Source organism: Branchiostoma lanceolatum, chromosome 2 (assembly GCF_035083965.1).
Source record: "Branchiostoma lanceolatum isolate klBraLanc5 chromosome 2, klBraLanc5.hap2, whole genome shotgun sequence".
NCBI classification, from domain to species: domain Eukaryota; kingdom Metazoa; phylum Chordata; class Leptocardii; order Amphioxiformes; family Branchiostomatidae; genus Branchiostoma; species Branchiostoma lanceolatum.
Window position 1 is genome coordinate 21,035,512 of NC_089723.1, and position 25,631 is coordinate 21,061,142.

The window sequence follows — 25,631 nt, forward strand, 5'->3', positions numbered from 1 at the left end:
CTTCAAATAGCTTATATAGAGACATAGATTTAGAACAGTTGCTAATTCATTTCAATATTTCACTTTTCTTCTTTGTTAGATATACCCAAGGAGAAAGCCTCCTTGGTGTACCGCGACATTCTATACCATTGCTTTGATGCCTTGCAATTACTAGCCCTTGGGCATGAATTTGCAATAATGTTCTTAATTAGATAATTTTTGGGGGCAGAATGTGTGGTCCTGCTATTCATTTTGCACATAAAGCTTAAACTAGAACAAAAATCACCATGTTGTGGAAAAAAGCATGTACGTGAGATGTACATGTACGTAGTCAAGTGTGGAGGGAGATCTCGAGGGAAGGCTTGCCGTCGGGGGAAGCATAGCGACGACCAGCATTCGCCAAAGAATGCGAGCGCCGCACGTGGTGGAAAGATGGGGTTGCAAAACACAAAAGCCAACCGTGTTATGTTCCTCAAATCAACGGTTAATAACAGATTGTTCAGGAAAATTACAATCACGTCAATCAAGACAAGTGGCCGCACGTGTGCTGTTGTTTCCAACCCTACATTACTCCCAGAGAACACTCGGAAATCTGACCGCTTGGAATCTTGCAGCGCAGTTCTATCATAACGGCTCGCTTTTGTTTTGGCGTATTGTTGCGGAGAGAGCGCATTTCACGGAGGTTCGTAGCTGACGTATCAGGAACGGAGCGAAAGAATGGGTTGAGATTTGATCCTACGGAATAAACCCGATGAAAGTTCCCTCAACCAAAACTAACAGATGGTCACATGAAACTGTACCAACCACAACTCGGGGGAAATTGAGAAAGAAAGAAAAAAGAAGTGCGGTGCTGTTTCAAGCGCTATGGAGAGGCTTGCCGCACACAATGATCACTTGGGTACACTTGTGTCTATCCAGTTTCGTGTTAAAGCTAATACGCTGAGAGGTGTTTCTACACGGACTAGACAAACATTGGGCATGATGGAGACATAATATATATAACAGCTTGTGAAGGAGGTATTTTTCTGGGCCAGTGGTCCCGGGATGGGGTCTGTGTTCCAACCATCCCACTCCGATTGAGTCGACTTAAACACGCCACAGGCCGACATGAAATATAGATGAAACACATCTCGGCTGGAGAATGAGGAGATTTTAGGGTTTAGCCCTGGAGCGGAAAAAAATCTGCGCGCGTAGAGGACAGAAAAGATTTAAGATGGAACAACACTGACTGGCGGCGCGATTCCAGCCGATCAACAATTTCTGATGTTTCGGACCCGAGCCGCTAAATACCTATCCGTTTAGCACCTACTTCGTGGCTTCTAAATCCCGATAAAACTTTTTTTTAGATAAACCCTCTTGTACTCGCACTTGCCGCTTTGTTGCTATCAAAAAGATACAGGTAAAAATCCATCCGCGGTGAAAACTCATTCTGGTGAAAAGTGAATGAAATGGTGAAAAAGGGGGAGTGTTTGTAGGAAGTTATCGTAGCTAGTTGACACTTCTGGCCTCCCAATTATCCCGATTGAATATTAATGATTGGTTTGTTGAGACGAGGTGGTAAGTGGCCCTCTCATGCTCGGCTTGTCATCAGCTGGCTGACAGCGGCGCTCCCATTGGTCATTTGCGCGGCGACCAATCAGAGGCCGTCTTTAGGCCCGGCGATCGCAGCATCACAAAGAGAGGCAGGCTGGTCCGCCCGTGGCCGGTGTATATCCCGCGAACCACCGCCGACAGGCAGTTAGAGTCTCCGTGCGGACTGCCATGGCTGGGGGTGCTCAGACAGCGGTGCTTTCAGCGAACGGCAACTCTCTCCACAGTTCCACGGACCCGCTCCTCTCTCACGCCGGCATGCTCAACAACAACGCCTCGGTCAACTCGCCCCTGTCCTCCGGTAAGAGCTCTGGTCCACTTACTTTATTTCATAGCTTTCATTACCTCCCACAATTGAACAGTTTTATCTCTTGTTACCCCTAATCAGTGCTCAATTCTACCCATATTCCACCTAAACACGTAGCCTATTTGGCGATATTACGGGCGCAGCGAAATTCATTCCGCTTCAAACGACTTTTCCCTTTCATTCTTCTTTCATTCTAACTTTATTAATTTACTTGCCAGTTTGGTTCAGTGGACCACTCCAAATAGTTTCTGAATCGTTGTTCCTTTCCAGAACACGCATTTGTAGCTAGCTTATTGAGAATGGCGGGTGTTTTCTTATCGTAGTGTTGCTTGCCACCAAACAACTTTTGCACTTGCTGCCCCCAGTTTTCTCTCTATACAATTGTGTACGCTCGCATTGTGTCAATACACGGACGCAACAAAAGGCGCACAACAATGGGCTGACTTCATGCCAAATTAGTAAGAAGACCTTGGCTCTGCTGCCACGTTTCCGTGGATTCTCTCCGTCCGGTTCAGTTATTTCCGACACTCTTATGTGTTTTTTTTACGCGGTGACTGAACATTTCTTAGAAACAGCAAACAGAGCAAGTCAAGGAGAAGTACATATCACAGTCCCTCTGCCCTGTCGGCAGTTCCTTTGGGAACTATAGAATCACAAACCTCCGTCTCGTCACCAACCTGATAAACGTTTCCGTTTAAGACCTTTTAGCACTCAATATTTTATGCGAGAATCCTCGGAATCCCTTTCTCTTTTGTGGGATGATTTGAGAAGTTAGAAGTAGAGTGCTAAACGCCTTGGACAAACAAAAAACACCGACTAGAGAGAATACCCATCTAGTGGCAAGTTCTCCTGTCACCACCGCTAGTTTGCAATCATTTTACAGAACATTTATCAATTTTGTTGCCTTGTTTTTAATTCCCGTTTCTGTTTTGTTTTTCTCTCTTCTCTCTCCTTCTGAATGCAGTCTTTACTTTCCACGTTGCTTCAGGCATGAAGGAAGAAGGCGTGGACAGCACGACGGCCAGCTGTCACGGCCAGGACAAGGTCCGCGAGCAGGACATGGGCTCCTCGGGCGTCATGGACTCCGGGCCCGAGACGGTCTCGACCAAGTCCGACCAGTCCGACGACAAGCCGCAGAAGCAGAAGCGGCACCGGACGCGCTTCACTCCCGCCCAGCTACAGGAGCTGGAACGGTCCTTCAGCAAGACGCACTACCCCGATATCTTCATGAGGGAAGAACTCGCGCTGAGAATCGGCCTCACCGAATCCAGAGTACAGGTATGCGAACAGACCTTACTACAACATTGAAACGTGTATATATCCAATGTCTCTCTCTATACAATCTCATCTGCTATGTATACGGTATGTTTTTCTCTTTCACCGGTGTTAAAAGGATAGAAGAATAATAGGAACTCATTTGTTTTGTTTCTAGTCTCCCGAGACGAGAGTGCAGGTAAAACGTTTCGCACAGTTTTCTGGTTTCATGATTTTGAACCTAACACGGCCATGTCTGCATTTCTAGCGGACTTTACAAATAGTCTACTGCTAGAAGTATACATTGTCGTTGTACATTTTGTTTCTGGTTGTAACTGTTGCCATTCTTTGGGTGTATTTTGTTTGAAGGATCAAACTAGTAATTTGTGTTTGGGTGGGAAAGTTGGATAGTTGTTCCCCCTTCTAGCAAATAGATATTGCAGAACGCGGTGTCCGTTTCGGCCCTGCCCAGCTTTCATTTCAACGTCTGCACTTATATCTGGACGGTTCACCTGTTCAAAAGCCTTTCAGATACAGGCAAGCATTAAATCAATCAGGGAGGTTTTATAAAACATATTACAGCACGGTAGATACAGAAGTATCGCTAGATTTGATGGGGGTACTTGTTGTGTGTGTTAGTCATATTACTAGTAGATTGTCCAGCTTGTCCAATTTAATTCTCTCACCATAAGAATGGCGTGTTTCATGTAAATTAAACAGTTTGATTAGCAGGTTATTTGAGAGGTAGCCGGTACAATACCGCGAAAAGTATCGGAACGTGTCGCCGTTTCACAGAGATGTGGCAAAAACTGTTGAGAAAGTGAAAAAAACCCTTTAAAGTCGTATCATAATCTTGTGGTATAAGCTGCGAAAACCGTGTGACTTCCTTTGTCCATTACTTCCTAACCGCGACTTAAAACAATGGCTCGTTTTCATTTGACCTAAGTGAGGATGACTCGCGGGCGTGCGGATTTCATTAGCGCTAAAAGATTAGATTAGATTAACATTTTTACCCGTTACTAAAAGCATTAATCTGACACCGATATTGTGATTAGCGTCATGCCCTTACCCGCTGGGAAGTGTTCATTCAGTTCCGCTGAGCCCGTTTGTTTAGATTGTACCTGAAAATATTTGAATCAAAGACACCGAACTACTAGGTAACATCCTGTTAAAAACACCTTGCGACAGTACAACATAAAAGTCGTATATTTTGCTATCTTCCCCGCTGTTACAATTTCCTCAAGTAAATGACAACGTGTGGCACTTGGCTTCGATTGCTTTTCTACCTTTGTCACTGTGGCCACCTCAATGGTCTCACAGCAGTTCATACATATTTTCTGGGTCACCTGTCGCAGTTCTGAACGTACAAACAATGCCTGAGACTGCACACCCGCGGGAAAGACCCTATCACCCCGATCTCACATATGTATGCTTAGAGACAGGGAATTGGTATAAATGGGGGGTTTTGCGGCTACATGAAATTCCCAGTTGAGGACAAATTATGGTTGATGTAGCTCCTCATTCGCCCCTGCTTCCACAAGAGCCAATTTCGATGTCTTCTAGATTTTTCTTGATCTCCGACGCTTTGGCCGGCTATACCGCCCTAACCAGCGCTTAGCAGCATCTTGTTAGCCCATTTATTTGTTTGATTATGTTAAATAAAACCAATAGTACTCCAGACCTATAGCTTACCCGTGCTAACAAGCGGCCATATCGACAAATGCGGGATGCGGTTGGGTCGGGTATAAGGAAGACGAATGTTGGGGTCAGTTGCAAGAGGCAGACGTAGGATTGAACAAAATAAGAATGACTCGGAGAACCAGACATATTTGTCGTGTTTCTCACGTTGTTCTCCTAACACTTTAACGACTGCCAAGTGTCGCTTCAGACAATCTTGTGGTGAAAGAGTTTTTCTTTAGATTTGCGTAACGCTAGTAGACGTTGTGTTTCATTGGGAACTACATGTATTATAAACATTGCAGACATTTCACAACAACCCAGTGTAGACAGTGTGGTTAGGGGAGAGGGACCCATGCGGCACTGTTTCATCCCTGAATCTGTTTGTACAGCACTTACACCTTTGTCACATACCTGTACTTGGCAGGGAGGTGCCAAAAACTGTGTTTCAACTGTAACAAAGGGATTATCATTTCAATTGTTTTAAAACAAGAGCGGCTTCCTTTGTGGCTCGCACAATTTCGACCGTTCCCACACTTTCGGCGGGTCTATCTGCCTGTAGATGTTCCGCGCAAATTCCACAATTTTTACATTCGAATGGGGCGGCTTAAAAACCGTAGCCATTTCACGGCCCGGTGCCAAGCAGCCCGATCCGACCTCGGGTTTCTCGTCGATGAAAATTCAAAGGGCCTCCGCCGGGCTGAAAACGGCACGCTCCTCCGCCTGGACCGGAGATGATATCTCGGTCTCTCCCTCCAAACGATGAGCAATTACGGCTCTTTGAAAATCGTGATATCTATAGGAATATGGAAAATTTACCTGTCATGATATTCATTGCAAGATTATTTGGATGGGTTAGCCTTTTATAATCACTCGGAGAATAGCAAGCCACAGGTTTAGATATGGTTTGGATATTGTACCTGTAATTTGAATGAGAGCATGTGGTGTGAACATGTATGATGTAGCTGATACGGTTGTCTTGGAGAAACAAATGCCTTCCCGTTGACGGCGATTTTGTGTGTCTGTCATTTCGTGTGGTGTTTGGGAATCATTCCAACCTAACGTTCTTGAAAGCAGGTAGGGATAGATAAATTTCTGATGGCTTGTCTGTCTCGGTTTGTGTCAAAACGGCGGGAAACTAAAGCTCAGTTCCCCCGCGCCGAACCCACAGAAATGGCGGGCTCGTATCTAGGGTCGCGATCTAGCTCCGCAGAAATTGAAATGTGCCGAAATTTGTCGGAGCCGTGGCGTTATCTTCTTCTTAGCACGGAAATGTAAAATTGCCGCGAACAGTCTGTTACGATAGGATCGCAGGAAGTGAGCTTGAATTTTAGCACGGGGGCCCGCTGTCTCCAAACGGGGGTTCGCTCGTGTGTGATGGAAAAACGTCACCGTTACTGGCGTACATTCCAATGGCTACCGGTGTAACACTGTACAAAAATATTTCTCTTTGCACAGTTTAGAAGACATATATGAAGAGCTTGGCTTGTAGAAACAAACTAACATAACAAAGCCTAAGGGAAAATTAGCGGGGACTTGGGCACTTCTGGTAGATATACAAATGTTCCGACGGACACAAATATAACACTTCATGATCAAATGATCATTTATGAGCTATCTATAGAGTATTAAAGCTGCACGAGTACAAAGAAACCGTGGTAGACGAAATAAAGTCTAGGCGAAGCATAAATCACATATCTGAGGCTTCTCCAAAAGGCAAATGGAACACTTATCACTTGTCATAAGCACACATCAATTTATCAAGGTCTCCGTTTCATCATTTGCACTTTCGCCAAACGTAGAATCGCTCTTGCCTACCATAAGACAATATAACAGTATTAAGATTGATACCCGTTTCACCGAAATATGTATCGTGAAATTATTAACAAGACAGATATATTCTCTCTCTGCTGATATCAGATAATTGGTTGAAATGTACAGATTATGGGAGTGTAACAATCGGTACAGAATGCTGCCGATTTATAATCTTTATTCTCTTCAACAACGAAAAATTGTGATTTGATAGACAGCATACAAAGCTGGAAACGTCCACACGATACTACACATATGTGTTACAAATGTCGTTAGGTTAGAATAGCAACAGTAGTTCAGAACTCCTAACATCTACACATAAATAATAATCCACTTCTAAAACCTGGCTCAACTGCTCTAACTTGTTTGTACAAATCGGAACATTTGTAGGAAATGTTCAATACTAGAATTTTGCAACCAACTTGCTGTTAAGTAAAGAATAGATAAACCATTATCATACCATGCAAAAGAGAAGTATGGGCATCGGAATCAAGTATCCGTTCTATGTTTAGCTTTTATGTGTTGATTGCAGTGTGTTTACTTCAATAGAAAGACATATAAAATACGGACTCAAGGAAAAAATCGAGAAAACAAACTTCTCTCGGCTAATAATGAGCAAAACAATGCGCAAGGTCGGATTACAACACCATACGCACAATTTCGTATTGTTTCAGAGCCGATTTTCTTCTATAACAGATATTCATTAATAACAGACAAGGCGTCTATGTGTTTGTTTTGGCCTTGTTTAGTCTATTGCCTCAGTTGAAGTGCGATTTGACCGCGGTATTGGATCATATGTGTCCCATTCCACGGTGAATTATTGTACTTGATGCCACCAGTGGGGCACAAATTGGATTATCCTCGCAACTCAAGGCGTGAATCGGAAAACAGGTTAGCGCGGTGCACTTTCACTTTAGCTCCGTCTAACCCTTACTGTCTGCCGCCCTTCTGGAGTTTTGAACTTGGACCGAATCGTTTCGACTTTTCGATGAGGATGGACGTTCTAAACAGTCACTGTCCCAGTCGATGAACAACATATATTCTCACATGATACTTTCCGCGAATTAAGCTTGGTTCCCAGAAACGTAGGGTACGAAATTGTAATGGGAGGGCTGCCAGGAAATCTTAACACTGCTATGGCATAACACTAACGAAATCGCTTCAGGAATCTAGTACACTGTTGTGTCTATTACGTTGTGAAATACAAACTTATATAAGGGGTGTGTTAGGAGGCAATTGTATTAGCTGATCTTGGGTTGAGTAAACAACTTGTTTCTTAGGTTACCGGCTTGTAAACAGCGTACTTCAAAGTATGAACGGACAGCAAAACAAGAACCGTTGATACCATTCCGTTTTCATCGAAAAGACAAAATTAATCTAATAATCAATATGCCAGATTTAGAACAACGTGCAGTGTAAGCATTCATTTAGCTAACTAGATATAACTGCATGTATGGATTGTTTTCCTTTCTATATGCTAAACACGCTATCAGTTTGCCCTGAGTTGTAGATATATGAGTTTATCTTTTTTCCGGAGTTTTTCTATAAGCAAAACATGCTATCCTTCTTTTGTGATAAGTACTAGTAGATATTTGAGCCGATATTTCTTACATAAGACTAGTAGTTCATTCGTAGATAATTTCTATTTCTTTAACACTGTACTTATGCAAAGCACAAAAGCTAAGCTTAACACCCCAAATGTATATCGAGGTTTGAAAATACATATTTTGTTAAAACAACAACACAACTTGTGACGGCAAAGAGTACACTGATAGATACAAATATATATCTTATTCTTTTATATGCGTAACGTAAGACAAGTCAACGGTGTGTCACGTATTACTGATACATTGAATTGGGTCAAGACAATCTTCATTCTTTGTAATAAATGACAGTATAAAAGAAACGAACATAACTGTTGATAACATAAGCACTATATTTCAAGATTCATCGAATTCGGGTGAATCTGTATTGTCTATCTGTTGACAGGTACGAACACAATAGATTTGTAAGATTCCACCAAAAATAACGACTGTTTGGATATCAAAGTGGACAGTTTATAACTTGATACGCCTCGTTTTCTAGATCACAGAGACGAAATTGATACGGAAACATTTCAACACCCATTTCAACATATATTTGTTGCTGTTTCCTCGACACAACATAATTGACGTTAACAATCACGCGATGTACTATGATCGTAGTAGATAGGGCCGATTCCTCAAACTAAGCGGCTTACACCACCTAATATCATTCCCAATATTTTCCCTTCTCCGTAACGGTATATATAGTCGCAAGTCATTAAACTGTATCTATCGTACGTTCCATCAAAATTTCCCGGTACAGTACAAAAATCCTGCGTCATTTCACGACTTCAACGGCTGTGTCAGTAATTCTTGTAGAAACATTGTAAGAAATAATAACAGTTATTGGTATTTATCAGAATGTTTTTCATTTAGTTATCACAAGATAGTAATTTGATCTGACAGTAATACTGATATTTTCGTATCCGGCGGTCGCCAGGTCTATTGTAACATTAAGAAGCTAAAGAAGAGCACACTTAACAATTTCGCCATAATAACGAATTTTTACCCCAGGAAAAATAAACGATTCTGCGTAAGGAGGAGGCTCTTCATCACATTAAGGGGAATGATGATATGACTAAGGGTTCGTTAATGCCATACATAGCTTGTTTAGGGTGTAGCTGGGCGTGTAGGTTATAGAATGGGTAATTAATGTGCGGTAATGTCTGTAGGAGAGGAAACACACACAGGACCGGAGTGAAATGAGAGGACGTTCCCCCGCCACCGCCAGCCTTCGGCTCGTGTTCTCTTTAATCAAAGATTTCAATGAAATCGTAATCGAAATGGACAGATCTTTTGTGCGGGTAGTGACTGGTGGTGGTTTTCATTTTAACGTTCAAAAAGCCCTGGCGGCCCATTCACAAGGGAGATGTGCCTTAATACTGGGGGATAACATGGAGCGGGGACGTCTGTTTAAAATGCCATTTTAGCGGCGCGTGCAGCGCGGAATGTACGCAAAGAGACTGCCGACGGAAAATCTCAACATTTATTACTCTTGAACTTTAACTCCGGCGTCTCAGCCAGCTTGATGAGGTAAAGCGTCCGCCGCGAGCTCGGCCAATCCCGGCCGCTTGGCTCACAAAAGCCGCCGTCCCCGATGTTAACAGCAGCCGGTACGTGATTTACTGTGTCGTGCTAACTCGCGGATATTATATGGCGCCTGGGCACATCATAGACAAGCTTTTCCACCGATATTTCGTACCATTTGATCGTTATCGAGGGAAATCAGACGAACGTGAGGGAAAAAACGAGCCTGTATGTATAAAAACCCCAGAACGGTCGTAGCTAGTTATGAGTTGCGGGGTCGCTGGGTTGTTCACGTAACGACATTTTGAAACAGACAAAACGCACTTACGACCTGCAATTCGATTCTACCAAAGCTCCGCAGACGTATTATGCTTTCTTTTTTATTCTCGTTGGCTGAGCGCGTAACAAAACGGGTTTTAGATTCCGTGTTGTGGCTGTATATCCCCGGGCATTGTTATATGGTGGACATAATGTTTCCTAAGTGCTGTAAGCGGTTGTGTGAGAGGACACAGCGGCGGTTTGATAGCGTATGCCGGGAGACCAGAAAGCCCGGAGGAAGGGCGGTAGATATCCCGCAGTGGGGATATGATGTACTATCGCCTGTGGTTTGTAATGTATCTATGGCCACTGTGGGAAGATCGCTGGCGGGCTAACAAAGCACGGCCACTTCTCCGCCTTCCCACACATCAAATAGTTATACCGACTGCGTGCGCTGCCATGTTTCCTGCATGGACAGAAACCGTTCCGTCCCACACCCATCCCACTAGGACGGCGACCTCGCTACGACCAGGCGATTTGACAGAGCACTCAACGAATTCTATACATGAAAATAGCAACTTTTTACGCTTTGTGCGTTTTGTTGTCTTTTCAGTCATACTTTTACATTATGCATGATATTCCAATTATGAAGTCAAGAGTTACACAAATCCAATTTGTGTCGCAGTGAGGTCGCAGTGCGATCGCGGTCCGGTGGAATTGAGGCATAATAGTCTCTACCAGACACCTTGAGTTGCGGTAATGAAGAAAATACTAAGTAGTACAAATTGGCCAAAGGATCTAGCCAACCACAGTCGCACATACAAAATGTACATGTGTTTTGCAATTTCTCCATCAACCCAAGGACTGTGGTAGATACTTCAGTTCCGGGGCAAATCCTTGATAAAAGAAGTCCACAGAATCACACAAAAGAAACAAACAGGCTTTGGTATTAATGGAAAATTGTGTGTCCTTTATCACGTAGGACCACAAAATGAACAAACAAATTGATGAAATTAAAGTTAAGTTAGCTAAAAGACGAAAGTCTACCAATTTGTGACCTTAAGCGAAACAGAACAATTCCAAGACAACGACATCACCTAAAATGGTTTCATAATAGCAAACTGGGTGGGGAAGTTTTTCATTCTTTACGAATAATGGTACACGCAAAAACGGTTTTTCTGTCTGAACCTAGAGAGACTGTTGACAAGACTATAGATTCCCAGCCGCCTTAACGGAATGAGGACAGGATTGTACTGTATGTGGATACCTTGTGTGATGTGTGGCTCTTATAATGCCAGGCGGGATCTATGAGTTTTGTATATGTATATGATATTTGTAAAATTAAGTTTGAAATATCTTAACAATAATCGGTAAGTACGGTGCACTGTTACGCATTCTTTATCTGTAACGTTGAGTATAAAGGCAAGGAAATGGCTAGGAGTATGTGTGTCGTTTTTTGTTCACAGTCGCAAGGCGTCAAATTTTGCAAATGACTTAGAAATGCTTCTCAATCCACATAAACGCTACTTACAGGTACAGTAATGCAGTGATAGATAGGAAACAAAAAACATGTTAGCCCACCACCTTATCGACTACCCAAGAAGAAGCCGACATTATGTAATGCTGCTGATACCGTCGGCACATCATTTGGCCGAACTTATCGCGGGCTAAATTAGCTTGATGCCGCGCGCGATCTTTCTCGCTCACCCCGTTCACTTTTGACACGACACGCTCCGACTGTGCGGTCGTTGAGCAAATATGAAAACGATATGATCACAGGCATGTTACGTGTGAAATCGGGTTATTGCTGCTTCACTTGTGCCGATATCATCCACTTAGCGGCCTGCCAGCTTTCGGGCGGGAAATGCTTTCTAGTTTGTCGTGCGATAGGGGAGGGTCCGCTGTGTATGCGGGGTCACAGACTGTGCTTAATCGTTGTCAACGGTGTTCTTATTTTCTTTTCTTGAAGATTTTCTTCTTCATTGAGGCGCTACGCGTTTTCCTGGTCTTGTAGACGTTCTTTTCAACTCATCAAAATTCTATATATCCTTCTCAGTGTAGTGTCCTGATCTAGATGTTTGTTTTTCCACCTCCTTTAGTTTAGTGTAGAAACGGATTCTAGACGTATGTTTTTCTTTAAACCCTTTTGATTCACCTTTCGCCAATATGTTTAATTGGAACAAAGGTCAGCGATCTCTAGGTCGGTTCGATTTGCTCTTCTTAATCCACAAATGAAAGACGGACAGTTCGTTCATCTTCTTGCTTTGCATCAAATATTAGTATTGATTTTTATCAGGTAAAAGTGGCTTCACACATTCAGCCAATTTTCAACAAACGTAAAGAAAAGCATACACAAAGACTCGTGGTGCGTACACGTAAGCCTTGGGTCATTCTTGAACATTGTTTTAGTGAACGACCTGAATTTAAAGAACTATATCAAAATGATTTGAAGTACTCTTTTTAAAATACCAATGGAGCAAAATCACACTGGTTTCACTGACATGGTCATGGCTACCGTCTAGTTTTTTTGGTAAATGTTATAAATCTACGTATATACAGCATAGGTATTTCTTGGATTAGATTATATTCTGTGCAAGATGGATCAAGTCCACACGAAGCTAGTTTTTGTGAAATATTTTTTAAACATTTTCCACAACATGATAACTTTAAAGAAAACGTATTTTTTCTTGATACGGACACGGAACAAAACATGGATTTCTTGTTCAGCACCAAGGGCAGACCTAACGTTAATAACGCTACTCGCTGACTTCAAATCAAAGAAACTATGGTCACAATTTTCAAAAAGACAAAAATACTTTCACTTTTGAGTGAATAGTTTATGACCATTTTCCACACTATGATGACAGATATAACTGAGATGCATATTTTTGTCTGGTCGATGATAAGAAACGATCGTCCCCGCTTGGCTCCGGCGGGTTAGATAATGGGATATCACCTCTCCGCCTATTTCCTCTCGCCTGAGATGGCTCTTCATAATGGCATCCCATATCCCTCTAACGAATCCTGCACCAAATTGCTCATGATCACAAATGTTACGAGAGGCCAGGAAGCCAGCAGGGTTATCAAATCCACGTCACTCTCCACCTAATGAATGTTATTCCCCCTCCCCGCTCGCCCGACCGTAGTTGCCTATTATCCCGACGCCATATATGTTTAAAGATTTCACTTGTTAGCGCTCCCGCCTAGCTCTTATCCTAGCGCGGTGGCAATGCGCGAGATGCCCCTATTCATTCTCTACATTCACATTATTAGTTCCCGGCATCGATTTCCGAAGGGGTTGCGGCTAATGTGTTTATGATGGTACTTTGCGGGTCTAGAGAAAAGGGAGAGGGTCCAGGAAAAATCGAATCCAAGGAGACGTAAAAAGCCGACTTGCGGCGGGCTTAACGACCTAACGGGAGCCCGCTGTAAAATGTTACGCACTCATGAAACAAACGGCGGGGATATTCTCTTCACATATATGTCAATATTTCTTCCAGCGAAGAAGATGCGAAACAGTTTGTTTTTCACGCAGAATAGTCGCCTGGCGGTATCATTTCTGTGTTAAGATCATTTTGTGCACAGAGTAGTACCGCTTAACGGATGAGCTTTTTCACACCAGGCACGCGCTGAGGGAATCTTAGTATCATGTGTCAAGTAAATGTTACCAATAATGGTCTATTCAGTCTTTGATTTATCAGCGCATTTCTGCGGTCAATAGTCTCATATTTCCTCGACGTTTTTGTTGTATATCTTTATACTCAATCATTGCTTAACAGGGCCATTTAGGGACCATATTTACCATTGTTTCTTCGCTGCTGGTATGAAACGTAGAAAACATTTGAGCAGATGAATTTGGAATTGTAGATTAAAGAAACCAATTCTTGCAATTTCGATCATGGAAAACCAATTGTAGTTTCAGACGTAGAAATTTTCGATCTCTAGTTTTGAAAGGGTCCTCTTATTTACTTGTTTATGTTATTCTGTTTATGTTATCCTGTTTATGATATTCTGTACAGGGCACGCATGTAAAGCAGTGTGTTAAGCACTTTGTGCGCCTACCTTGTATAAATAAAACAGAAATAAATAAATAAATGAATAAGGTCGACTTGTTCAGACGAAAGGCCATTCAGCTTAGGACTTCTAAATGCATTTTCCGTCATAACATAAGCCCGAGTTGTGTTATAATGAAGTACTGATATTTCTTAAGCTTAGAAAAAGCACAAGTACGAATAGAATCATCGTATAAAGCCGCGATTACAGAAGCACATGATTTCTACATTCCATTGTCCGAGATTCAGTTTATTTTGTCAGGCTGACGTTAAAAGTGTTTTGAAACACAAATCTGAAACCTAACCTGTGTTTCGACCAGGAAGTACAACGACTTTGACTAATGAAATGCACACGCGTCTAACAAAGGATCAAGCCGGAGTGATTCAACCTTTTCAAAGAACAGTGTATTCATCCGCAACAAATATATAACTTGACACTCTTCTAACTCACCCTGGGGTCTGACAGTTATAACAATGTTAGATATGATAACATGTGTGTACAAAATTGTACCAAGGTATGCGTGCACAAATGTACGTATGGACTCGAGAATATTTCCTTGGCGATGTTGCAGAGAGACATTCATCAATATTTCTCGCGTAGTTTCTGACCTCATTCACATCAGAAATTAGTCTCATAAACTAGACGGTAATTTCTGCATCTGTTCGAAGTTTGGTAGCACTAACGACCCCACTCCCCTCCGCGGCGGCCCTCCCTCAGTTCCCGTCTCAAAATTAATGAACTTCATCAGCAATTAGACCGGGATGGATGGGGCTCTGCTGACGAGCCGGGGATGACGCAAGCCCCCTCGGAATCCGACTGTCTATTAAGGAGGTTTTTCTCATGTGCTCTGATTGATGACTGAGCACCATGTGTGTAATTATCCGCGAAAGCCTTGTTGCTTTTCTTCCTTGAATAAAACACTTTATTAAATCGGAAAACGCAAATCGCGGCGCGTGATACACAGCGTTTGGGAGAAAGATCTATGAGACGGGGAGACGGCGAATATCAGCTGCCGCGGGAGGGTTGGGAGGGACGTTTGATTGCTCCCAGGAAAGATGGGTTGACAAATAAATTGGTGTAACGTGTTGTGTGGGTCAAAAAAGTGAAACACCATTAATTATAGCCGTCGCGATTGTTCTATTGCAAATTAAACCTTGCCTCTGGAACTTTGTTGCTTGAAAGGTTTCTATTTGAAAACCGAACGGAGTCGTTTTACAATTCCTTGGCCTCCTCTCATGTGTTCTATAGGGACGCATATGCTCTAGTTACAAGCTGATGTTTGGTGAAAAAACGGTTGGACAAACAACGATAATAAAAAAGATAGTCGTACATCATTGCTACTCTCTTTTGTACAGTTTTTGACCTTATAATTCGGTTGGTATTTTAGAAAGTTATATATCAACGTAGAGTTCTTGAAATAACCAGCCATACTATAATCTTGGAATCTTGGACTCTTTAACCCTTAAATAGAAGATAAGTATAGCCAAAGTATAGCATTGATTTCTGTCACAAAGGATAACTCTTATTCAGTTTCGTGCTGTTGTTATACTGATGAATCAGGATGCGTCGTGGGAGGACAAAAATCGAAGAAGGAAAACTGTGCCATGAACCGGATTTCTTGTTCAGCACCAAGGACAGGAATAGCGTTAATATTGCTATTCGCTAACTTCGAGGACTCTGAAACGGTGCTTAAGTTCCGAATTTTGTGTCATAACACGGACAATTTAGGGTAGTAATAAGACCAAAGCTACTATTAGTTTTATACGTTGTTGTCATTTCTTGTATACTTGCTTTGCACGTGATTTTTATCTGCAAATGGTGTTATCAGGAAAGTTTATTTGGCTGTTCTTTTTGGATAGAACAGTCAGGGGTTTAAAGTTGGATTAACAAGTGTGTAGAATATTTCTGATCTATTTTGTGAAGGTTTCATTTGGCCCCCATCCCACTAGGGCGGAGACCTCCCTGCGATGACGCTGCGACCCAAAATTTGACAGATCGCTCAACGAATTTCATAGACATAAACGAATCTTTTTACGCTTTGTGTGTTTTGCTGTCTTTTCAGTGAAACATTTACATTCTGCATGATATTCCAATCATGAAATCAAGTGTAGGTTGCAGCTAGATCACAGCGCGATTGCCGTCTAGTGGAATGGAAGCCTTACAGAGCCGCCATTTGTAGAATGACAAGTCTTAAATCTGTTTTATTTGCTGTGTTTTGTCCAGGTTTGGTTCCAGAACCGCCGTGCCAAGTGGAAGAAGCGCAAGAAGCAGTGCCAGAACGCCGCCCAGTCTATGCTGCGGTCCCCGCTCCTGCCGTCCCACGGGCTGCCGCAGTTCCCCGGCTCCATGGCCGAGTCCCTCTGCTCCTTCCACACCACCGACAACCGCAGCTGGTCTATGTCGGGCGTGGGGGCCGTGGCCACCGCGCCGCCCCTCCCGCTGCCCCCCTCCATCCCCCGACAGAACATGTCCCAGTCCATGGGCGGGATGAACCAGATCCCGGTCACCCTCCCGGGCGCCATCACCGTCTCCAACGGCGGCTCGGGCGTCAACCACGGCGGCTACGGCTCGCCCTACGGTAACGGCATGTCCGCCTCGCCGCCCCTCAACAACTTCTCCACCAGCGCGTCCAGCCAGATGTCCTGTAGCTCGCCCGTGGACAGCGGAGACGCCTGGCGGGGGTCCAGCATCGCCTCCTTGCGGAAAAAGGCCATGGAGCACGCCGCCTTCATCAACAACGTCGGATTCAGATAAGCACCAAGGGCCGCGCGGGAGGGCGGGGACCAAAAGGGTAGCATCTTTAGCAGGCCCCTCGGCTTGGCGTATTTCATATTGGCGTTTTTTCTTGATAAAGCATGTTTCATGTAACTGCTGAAGTAGTATAATAGCTCCTGTAAGGCCCCTTTCCACTAGACGGTGGGCGCTGGGCGACCACACAGCGACCAAAATCAGATTTGTATGGCCCTTGATTTTATACTTGGAATATGATTTAAGAAATAAAAGTATGATTCAAAGACAACAAAGACCCTAAACGTAAAAAAAAAAGTTCCTTCTGAAATTGGCTGAATGATCTGTGAAATCTTTGGTCGCTCAGCGGTCGCTCAGAGGTCGCAGCCTCTAGTGGAAAGAGGGAAACGTTGACTACCAGCAGCAGCGGTCATTCCTATTCAGCAACAACCAAAAAACGACAATGCTGAAAGTCCCCCGAGGAGTCTGCTTTGCTGGCTACAAAAGAATAGACTTCTGCCTACATACGTTTGAGCGCCGCTTTGCAGTTGCACAAGGATGTAATACATTGTCTTAAAGTACTGTAGCGTGACGTGCAGCTGCAGAGTGTCCTACAGGCGTTTGCAAGGCTAACTTATAACTTTTAGACATGGTGGTTGTGTTTTAAACAATCCCTACACGTGTTTTAATTCTGTGGCAATCCCCCATCCATACCTGGGATGAAAACAAAACAAATCTACATTTTATTGGGAAGCAAGTGTATTTTACGTATATTGTTCGTGGCAGATGTTGAAGATTGGTTATCGATAATTGCTTCACACAAGATCCTTTCATATTTGGCTGTGCGTATCTTTATGAAACAAAATGTCTTGTCCATTGAAGTATGCAAAAGTGTTCTACATGGATTTCTATTGTTCGTGGATAAAGAAAATAGATGATAGACTATTTTACCAGATTTATTGTATCAGATTATACATGTTTCAGTTGATTTTGGAATTACGTTTTCATACCCTGTCTTTTATAAAACACAGTAAGAACAAGCAGCCGCCATGTTTAAAAGCAGTCGAGAGCTACACCAATTTCCAACTTCTTTCTCGGAATAATCAGAATAAATGTAAATTTTGTGGGGAAAAATTAAAACATGTAGTGCCAACATCTGTTACTAGCTGTACATCGATATTTGGAAATTTGCAATGTCGGAGATGTCGTTTGGCACAAGGAGAGGTCCAAAATATTTATATTTTAATGGAATTCCAAAGAAACAAATGGTATAAAAGTATTTGTCAAGTTTACTCAAACACTGGAAAGATTAAAGTAGGCACATACGAGAAACAGGAAAAGGTTGGTGTAGCGGAAAATAACTTAAGATTGTTGTTTGTTGTACAGGATCTTCTAAAGCGAGGACTTAAAAAGCTGTCCTAGACAATAAGGAAACTGGTTGTACTCTATACTCCCCTCTTATCCTTCGAGATGTTTTCTTGTATATTTGGCACTGGAAAGTATTTGTATCTATGGCCAGAGATTTTACCGGTTAGTGTCTGTAGTTGGGGTGATGTTGTACATATTTTTGGTGTAGAGTGTAGGAACCAAGCTCCACTGTTGGGTGTCATTTAATGCAACTAAGTCTGTAAAAGCTGTCTACCATTAGAGTTGGCTATCTCCCAAGGAAGCAGTTTGGCATGACAGAAAGGCTAGGGATGAAGAACAGTTTGTAGTGTCTGGTAGAATTCCCACGATCAAAGCCACACTACTGCGGCAGTCAATCGCTTATGTGCAATCAACTTCCAGATTCTTGTGACTCCCTCCCGAGGGGAACCGACCGCCAAATAAATCAGAAAAGACTCCTTTGTAGATCTGCTTTAATGTCGCCTCTATCGCTGAAAGATGTCGGGGACGAATGGGAACATTTATCCCGGAGCGGTACCGTAATGCCCCCCGCCCTCTGCATGCCAAGCTCCCAGAGAAGACCTCGTATTACTTTGCTTTTATCCGCGACGGTTTTCTTTTTATCAAGTCGTAAATGTGAAAATCGGGAAATTAAGCCATGTTTATTCATTACACATTAAGAGACATATTATTTATCGGATCAATGTAGCTCGTGTTGGCCGTAATGAAATTACGTCTCGCTAATTCTGAGGAATGAAACCGCGGCCCTCTCGAGGCACGGGGGCTTTGAGAGCACCATACATTTCGGCGGTCTGTTCAGGGAAAATTCGATAGTTGCGGCTCAATATCCCGCGGTATCCCCATGCGGCTTCCCCCATTACCTGACGATCGCCGTTTTGTGATAGAAATGTCCTGAGTGATGTGTCATGCCGGATTAGCGGCCCATTCTCCAGTAATATTGCGGTTGTCTCTGTTGTCGGCACAACTACCAGCCACGACCAACGCAAGCTCGTTTGCGGCCCGGCCATATAAGAGCCGACGTTCCCTTTTTCTGGATGTCGGTTTTTATTGCCGGTGGCGGGCAGGAAAATGGCCACGTTTCCAACCTATTATGGAACACCGATGAAGTAATAAAGCATTAATTTGCCGCGGCTATCCTTTACAACTCCTTTGCGGGTCAGTCGTTAGGGTAAAGGGAGTTGGTTTGACTGATATAAGGCCCGGGGTCCCGGGAAATGTATGTATACAGTTGTAATTCAGTCACCCGTTTCTGTATTTGTACATGTTCTATTGAAAACACAACGCATGTCTCTCGGGCCGATCGTTTTGAAGATGGTGTACAGATGTTTACCATTAATATATAAAGTGTTTCCAAATAAATCGTCCAAATGTTCTGTACTATTCGTCTCTGGATCGTTTTTTCTTGGGCATTAGGGAAATAAGCCTGTACTGAAACATCGCTTTCACACGATAGATAGTTCTATGATCCTATTTTCTATTTAGATAAATCATTTTAAACATTCGGATCTAAGAAGCTGGAATATCAATATAAATTCTCTGACCTCTTGGGTTTTATTTTGATTTCAGAGCTGTAATTTGTAGTCAGACAAAACAGAAATGAGTGTGATGCTACTTTCATTCGTAGACACCGTGTTCGGAATTTTTAAAGGGAAAACCACTGGGTGATGAAGCTCTTTGGGTGATACATATGTAATCAACAAGAGGGAAGGGACAACATGGATGGATAAAGGGATAGATGGATGGATGGATGGATGGAAGGATGAAAGGGTGTATGGAAGGATGGATAGATGAAGGAATAGACGGTGGAGGAGATGGATGAATGAAAAAGTAGACTGGATGGGCGGATGAATGACTGGATTGACGGATGGATGGAGGGATGGATGAAGGGATGGACGGATGGATGAAGGGGTGGATGGAGGGACGGATGGAGGGATGGATGGAGGGACGGATGGAGGATGGATGGACGGATAGATGAAGGGATGGACGGATGGATGAAGGGATGGACTGATGGATGAAGGGATGGAGGGCTAGAGGGATGGATAAAGGAGTAGATGGACGGATGGTACATCGGGAAAGATGCTAGCATGGCTGACAGCCTTCAATGGTTAAAATATGATATGGCACATAAATAGCAAACATCAAAACACAACTAGCAAAAGACCCGACTGTATTTAAGGATATTGTTGGCATCTCATTCATACTTCCAAGCAAGGAACTAAGTTAATCATCTCATTATTCCATTCAAATCCCTTCATCAAAATATGAGACAAATGAGAAAAATTAACATCCAAAGAAACATGAAAGTAACAACTTATATCATTTTCATAGTTTTCAATTCAATCAATAAAACTGCCACATACCAAAACCAAATGTTTTACAAAACCCTCTTTTTACATTCACTACCGTTTAACCCTTACTGTCTGATCTATCGGAAATAAATATATGTATGTGATAAAAAATTATTTGAAGCTAGTTTTTAGTTTTTTAAGAAAGAGTGCAACGTGCACTGTAACTTCCCCATTATTACCGACAAAGAGAATACAATTCTTGCGTCAAAATCAAGGAACACACATAAACGTCAAAGAAAAAGCGAATAGATTCGACTTGAACTGCCTTCAAAAAAGAAGTCAAACCCAGACCATTAAAGCTAGTTGTAGGTAATTATAAGTTAACGTTTTCTAGTTGCCTATATCATTGTACTAACCATATCATCTTTATGTTACACGTATTTGCGCTTAGCCCTCGGGTATGAGTTTGCAATAAAAAGATTTACTATCAGCATATGAGTTGATCAAAAGCAACAACAAAGAAAGGCTTCAGAGCAAAAGAGTTCCTTGGAGGGTTTCCTTCTCCTTAATTACCTGTGCAGGCTAGTTGATTGAGATTCTAAGTGCTAATGTGTCGGTTTCTGTCCCATTGGTTGCGGAGGATGCCCGCGAGGCGGCGGTAAACTGGCGAAGGTCCAGTTAATGACGGACGGGCGGGCTGATGGATGGATGTTTGGGGACTGGTGTACACTGTTCGGGTCACTCGCTACACAAAACTAAACATTTAATGAGTTGGAAACGAAAACTAGTTGGGACCCTCACGAACAAAACATTCAGGTTTTCAATCCTTTCTTGTAAACAAAACATAACTCCCTGGTTTAAGGCAATAATCAAAGTAGCTTTTGATTGATAAGTGTGTGGGGACTATAGTACACTGTTTGGGCAAGTTTGTGTCACTCGCTACACAAAACTAAACATTTAACGAGTTGCAAATCAAACCAGGTAGGTCCTTTCAACCATTCATGCGTTTAATCCTTTATTTTGAATACATCGCATTCTCCTTAGTTTAAGGTAACAAGCAGGTTTTGATAGATACAGCGCACCACAACACAACGCACCACAACGCTGTACAAGGCAACACAGCACAACACAACACAACACAACACAAAACAACACAACACAACACAACACAGCACAACACAACACAACACAGCACAACACAACACAACACAGCACAGCACAACACAACACAGCACAGCACAGCACAACACAACACAGCACAGCACAGCACAACGCAAAACAACACAGCACAACACAGCACAGCACAACACAACGCAACACAACGCAAAACAACACAGCACAGCACAGCATAACACAACACAACACAACAGAACACTGAATATGGGGTGAACTCAACAAATGTAACAACGAGTTGTAAACGTAAACTAATAAACTAGCTGGGATCCTTACAAACAAACCATCCATACTTTTAATCCTTCTTTGTTGACATGTAAGCTCAAATGAATCTAATTTCCACAGGTTACAAGAATATGGTGTTGGATAATATCGTTTTGGATATTCTACGTCAAACTTCATCGTACAGTGAGTCGTCCCAAGTCTCGCGAGGTTTTCCGTGGTTTCGCACGAAGAGCAACCTTGAGAATCATAAGTAACAATTTGTCCTGTATGTTCAGGCTTATTACCTCTATGGCCTTGGAATTAGCCATGTAAGTCCAGTTGGCCTGACCAAACGACAAGACCCTCAGGTACTCTTCCCTAAGTTGTCTGAATGGACGCATAAATGTCAGTTTTGTTTTTGATGCAGCTAATTACGGCGACAACAAGCACGAAGTGGAATAACGCCGCAGGTAATTTTTCCCGGTGAGATTCCTGCCCCCGCTGCGCCGGATTCTGACCCCTCGTTTGTCTTAGGCCACAGCAGGCTAATTAACATCCACCGCTATCGACCGCACGGCGCCCGGGACGTTTTTCACCGGCCACAAACGAGCTGGGCGCCATCGATCCGCGGACGGGTGGGGAGGACACAGCCTTACATACGGACTCCACAGCACGCTTTTCAACAGGCATTTTATACTGTATCTTTCATTTGTTTGGGCACACAGAAAAGGGGAAGATACAAGCTATCTTTAACCTTCTCCCTGTCGTCTAACTATGTAACCAATAGGGAATTGGGTTCCAAATGGCTACTTTGGTGTGCTAAAGGCTAAAGATATAAGGACAGATTTAGAAACAACTTCAAATGTTGCAGCATTCAGTCATCCCAGCTTGAGTCTTCAGACTAGAGGGCACTCGTATCCCGAGCGACCACAGACTTCGGAGGAGGTAGGGGAATCAGTCGTCACAGGATGGCAGCAACCACAATCCTGACAACGGACCGCAAATGTGACAAATGTGGACGTCTCTGTGCCTCAAGTGTTAATCTCAGATGCAACAGGAGGTGACCCCCCTGAGGAGTAGACACTGACAGTCATCTTCGATCTCGAAGGACTACCAAGAGATTCATTTGTGAATCAAGCAACAAGTGAAGAAATAAAACAATGGAATAGATACTTTGATATCAAAATGAAAATAACTCGACAAATGCGTGTCTAGTATGGGTGAATGAAATATAATCTAAGTCTTTGAAGGCAACGTCCCCTTCCTTGGTGCTGAACTTAGAATTTTCGGTTACACCCCTTTCCACTAGAGGCTGCGACCACTGAGTGATCAAACTTTGGCAGATCCCTCTACGAATTGTGTAGACAGAGACCGATTTTTTAAACGTTTTGTGTGTTGCCTTTTAAATCATACCTTTACACTGTGAATCGTATTCCAATTATGCAATCAACGGTCACAAAAATCCAATTTTGGTCGTTCAATTAACTGTAACCGTCCGGTGGACAGGTGACCGTAGTGTTTTAATATTAGAAGAGAATTTGAGAAACTGGCCAAAGTAGACAGGTGGTCACTAGAGAGAAGATTCTTGATGCCTACTAGTAGATAAAGTGCAAAAATAATCTAAGTACTTGACCATCGAAAGTCAACTACAGTGGTCAGGTGGTCCATATGCAGAGGTGGGCACTAGTGAGGGGTTGACTGTATTTGTACATCAAACATCTAGTGAGAAAGAAACAATCGAGCAAGGCACCAATTACAAAATGAGAATGAAAATGACGAGATAAGTGCATGCACTTACAAAGCCTCGCCAGGGTGAATGAAAAATTTAGTGTCAGAAAATGGTGGCGTGGGCCGGTACTAGAAATTGGCGATACCCAAAACAATGACACGAAGGACGTTCCCTGTCCTTGGTGCTGAAAAATGGTCGGAAACTGAGGAAAACTGTCAAGGAAATGTAACTGATCATCATACGATTTCACGACATCTCTCAAGTTGCTCCTCTATTACATCTACGGCACAAATATAGAACCTGCAAGGGGGGGGGGGGGTGGCGCTGAACAGATACCAAAATAGAAAAAGTATTTTCCCAACATATTTTAGGATTTCTTGGACCCTGTAGTGTAGGTAACATACTCCTTACATTACATCCTTGAAAATGGTAAAAAATAACACAATTACGTACTAATTTGTTCAACAAGTCGCTCCGTTTCTTTCTGTTCACCCTATGTTTTAGAAAAGCTCCATGTGTTGGAAAGTGCCTCAGGCATATTTCATTCATCTATTGGCAAATGTCACAAAACACTTAATGGAGAGAGTCAGGGGTAGAGGAGGCTTACAGTCGGTGTCTCACACAAAATATACACCTCAGCATAGTACAGAAAAACATGTAAAAAGTAGTCCAAACATCCTTGAAACCAACAGGTTGTTTGGTAAGTGTGATGCGTAACGTGTAAACTGATATGGCAAGTATAAAAGGTTATAAAACAATAAACCATGCTTATGGCATCATTCAACATACATCAAAGCCATACGAAGGAAGAAACACAAGATGTATTAAAGTTCTGAGTAGGAAGGCTGTCAGAAAGCGGTCTTTATTTCGAAACGGAGTTCTGATGATTTCATTATACCAGCACCTACATAGGCGTCAAAGGTAATGGACAGCTTACAACAAATATTGTTGTCACTATATTAAAGAAAAACGATGAATTAGCAATACGCTTAAAGAGAATGTTTGATATCAACATCAATGATAGAAGTGTCTTTGAAGTTTCGCAGTGCTGGCGCAGGGATAGCTTCAACCACAGAGACCCCAGGCAGGGCCTATATCATCAGAATAAAAGTTCTGTTTTTACGAACACACATGCAGCGATTGGGAAAAGAATCTACAGAATTTCCCACGAAGCATAACGCCGGGGGCAGACTACAGAAATTGTCCTTCATAGAAATCAATTAAAGACCCATCGGGGGGCTTCTCTGAGCTGTCTTGGACATAAATCGCGCTCTAACGACAAACTGACCGCAGGCAATGGTCAAATGGCGGGGAAAATTAGTTCGATTACACGTCCGATAGAAGTCTCGCGAGCCGCGTCTCTTGATCTAGCGGGGGGTTTTGTGGCACTCTCGCTGCGCGTCCGTCGGTGGGCTGGGTTACTAAGCCCGCCCGCGCTTTGATGTCAAATGGCGGCGGCCTGCTTCAAACGCCGCCATCGAGGGGGAGGACGTTTCACCGCCGGCTGAATAGTGACTAGACGGACTCTGACTCATCTCTGAAGCGAATAAATCTTTCCCCGATGGAATATAGAGTAGGGTTGTCACGCTTTGATGTCCTGCTAGATGTACAAAATACATAACTTACAATTGACCGAAGAGTAGTTGAAAACGCATTTGAAAGTTACCTGTAATGCTTGGTGACGAAATATCAAGCATGCAGTTAACACACACCACACGATGATCTTATAGTACTTGGGGCAAAGATATATATTCATGATAATATACATGCATTTGCAATTGTGAAATAACAAAGTAATAAATACTAGCACTAATGATATATGTCCAATGATGAACTGTGCATTCTCTGCTTTAACCAATTGCAAAGTTCTTACTGCCTTTTCGATGTCGTTTGTGTGTTTTGTTTGTAGGCAGCATAACTTGAGAAATTGTGGATGGATCCTTATGACATTTGGTACCTGGATAGTTTGACCATTGACAACCTGGCGGCTTTCTATGGCATTGCAACAAAACTACCGGTTTTGTATTTCGTGTCCTGGCTGTGTCGAAAATCACAAATCATCA

The 25,631-nt window shown here is 42.8% G+C and overlaps 1 protein-coding gene across 3 annotated transcripts; it reads left to right on the forward strand.

Moving 5' to 3' along the window:
* Window positions 1-1,641: 1,641 nt before the first annotated feature.
* LOC136427876 (homeobox protein orthopedia-like) lies at window positions 1,642-19,551 on the forward strand. Of its 3 annotated transcripts, none has more exons than XM_066417079.1 (4): window positions 1,642-1,870; window positions 2,865-3,154; window positions 3,309-3,329; window positions 16,264-19,551. In XM_066417079.1, the coding sequence occupies exons 1-4, from the start codon at window positions 1,741-1,743 to the stop codon at window positions 16,792-16,794; spliced, it is 972 nt and encodes a 323-aa protein (XP_066273176.1). In that variant the 5' UTR covers window positions 1,642-1,740; the 3' UTR covers window positions 16,795-19,551. The 3 variants fall into 3 exon arrangements, with proteins under 3 accessions (XP_066273176.1, XP_066273175.1, XP_066273177.1); XM_066417080.1 differs by having other exon boundaries at window positions 1,650-1,870; window positions 2,841-3,154; XM_066417078.1 differs by lacking the exon at window positions 3,309-3,329 and having other exon boundaries at window positions 1,647-1,870; window positions 2,841-3,154.
* The last annotated feature ends 6,080 nt before the right edge of the window (window positions 19,552-25,631 follow it).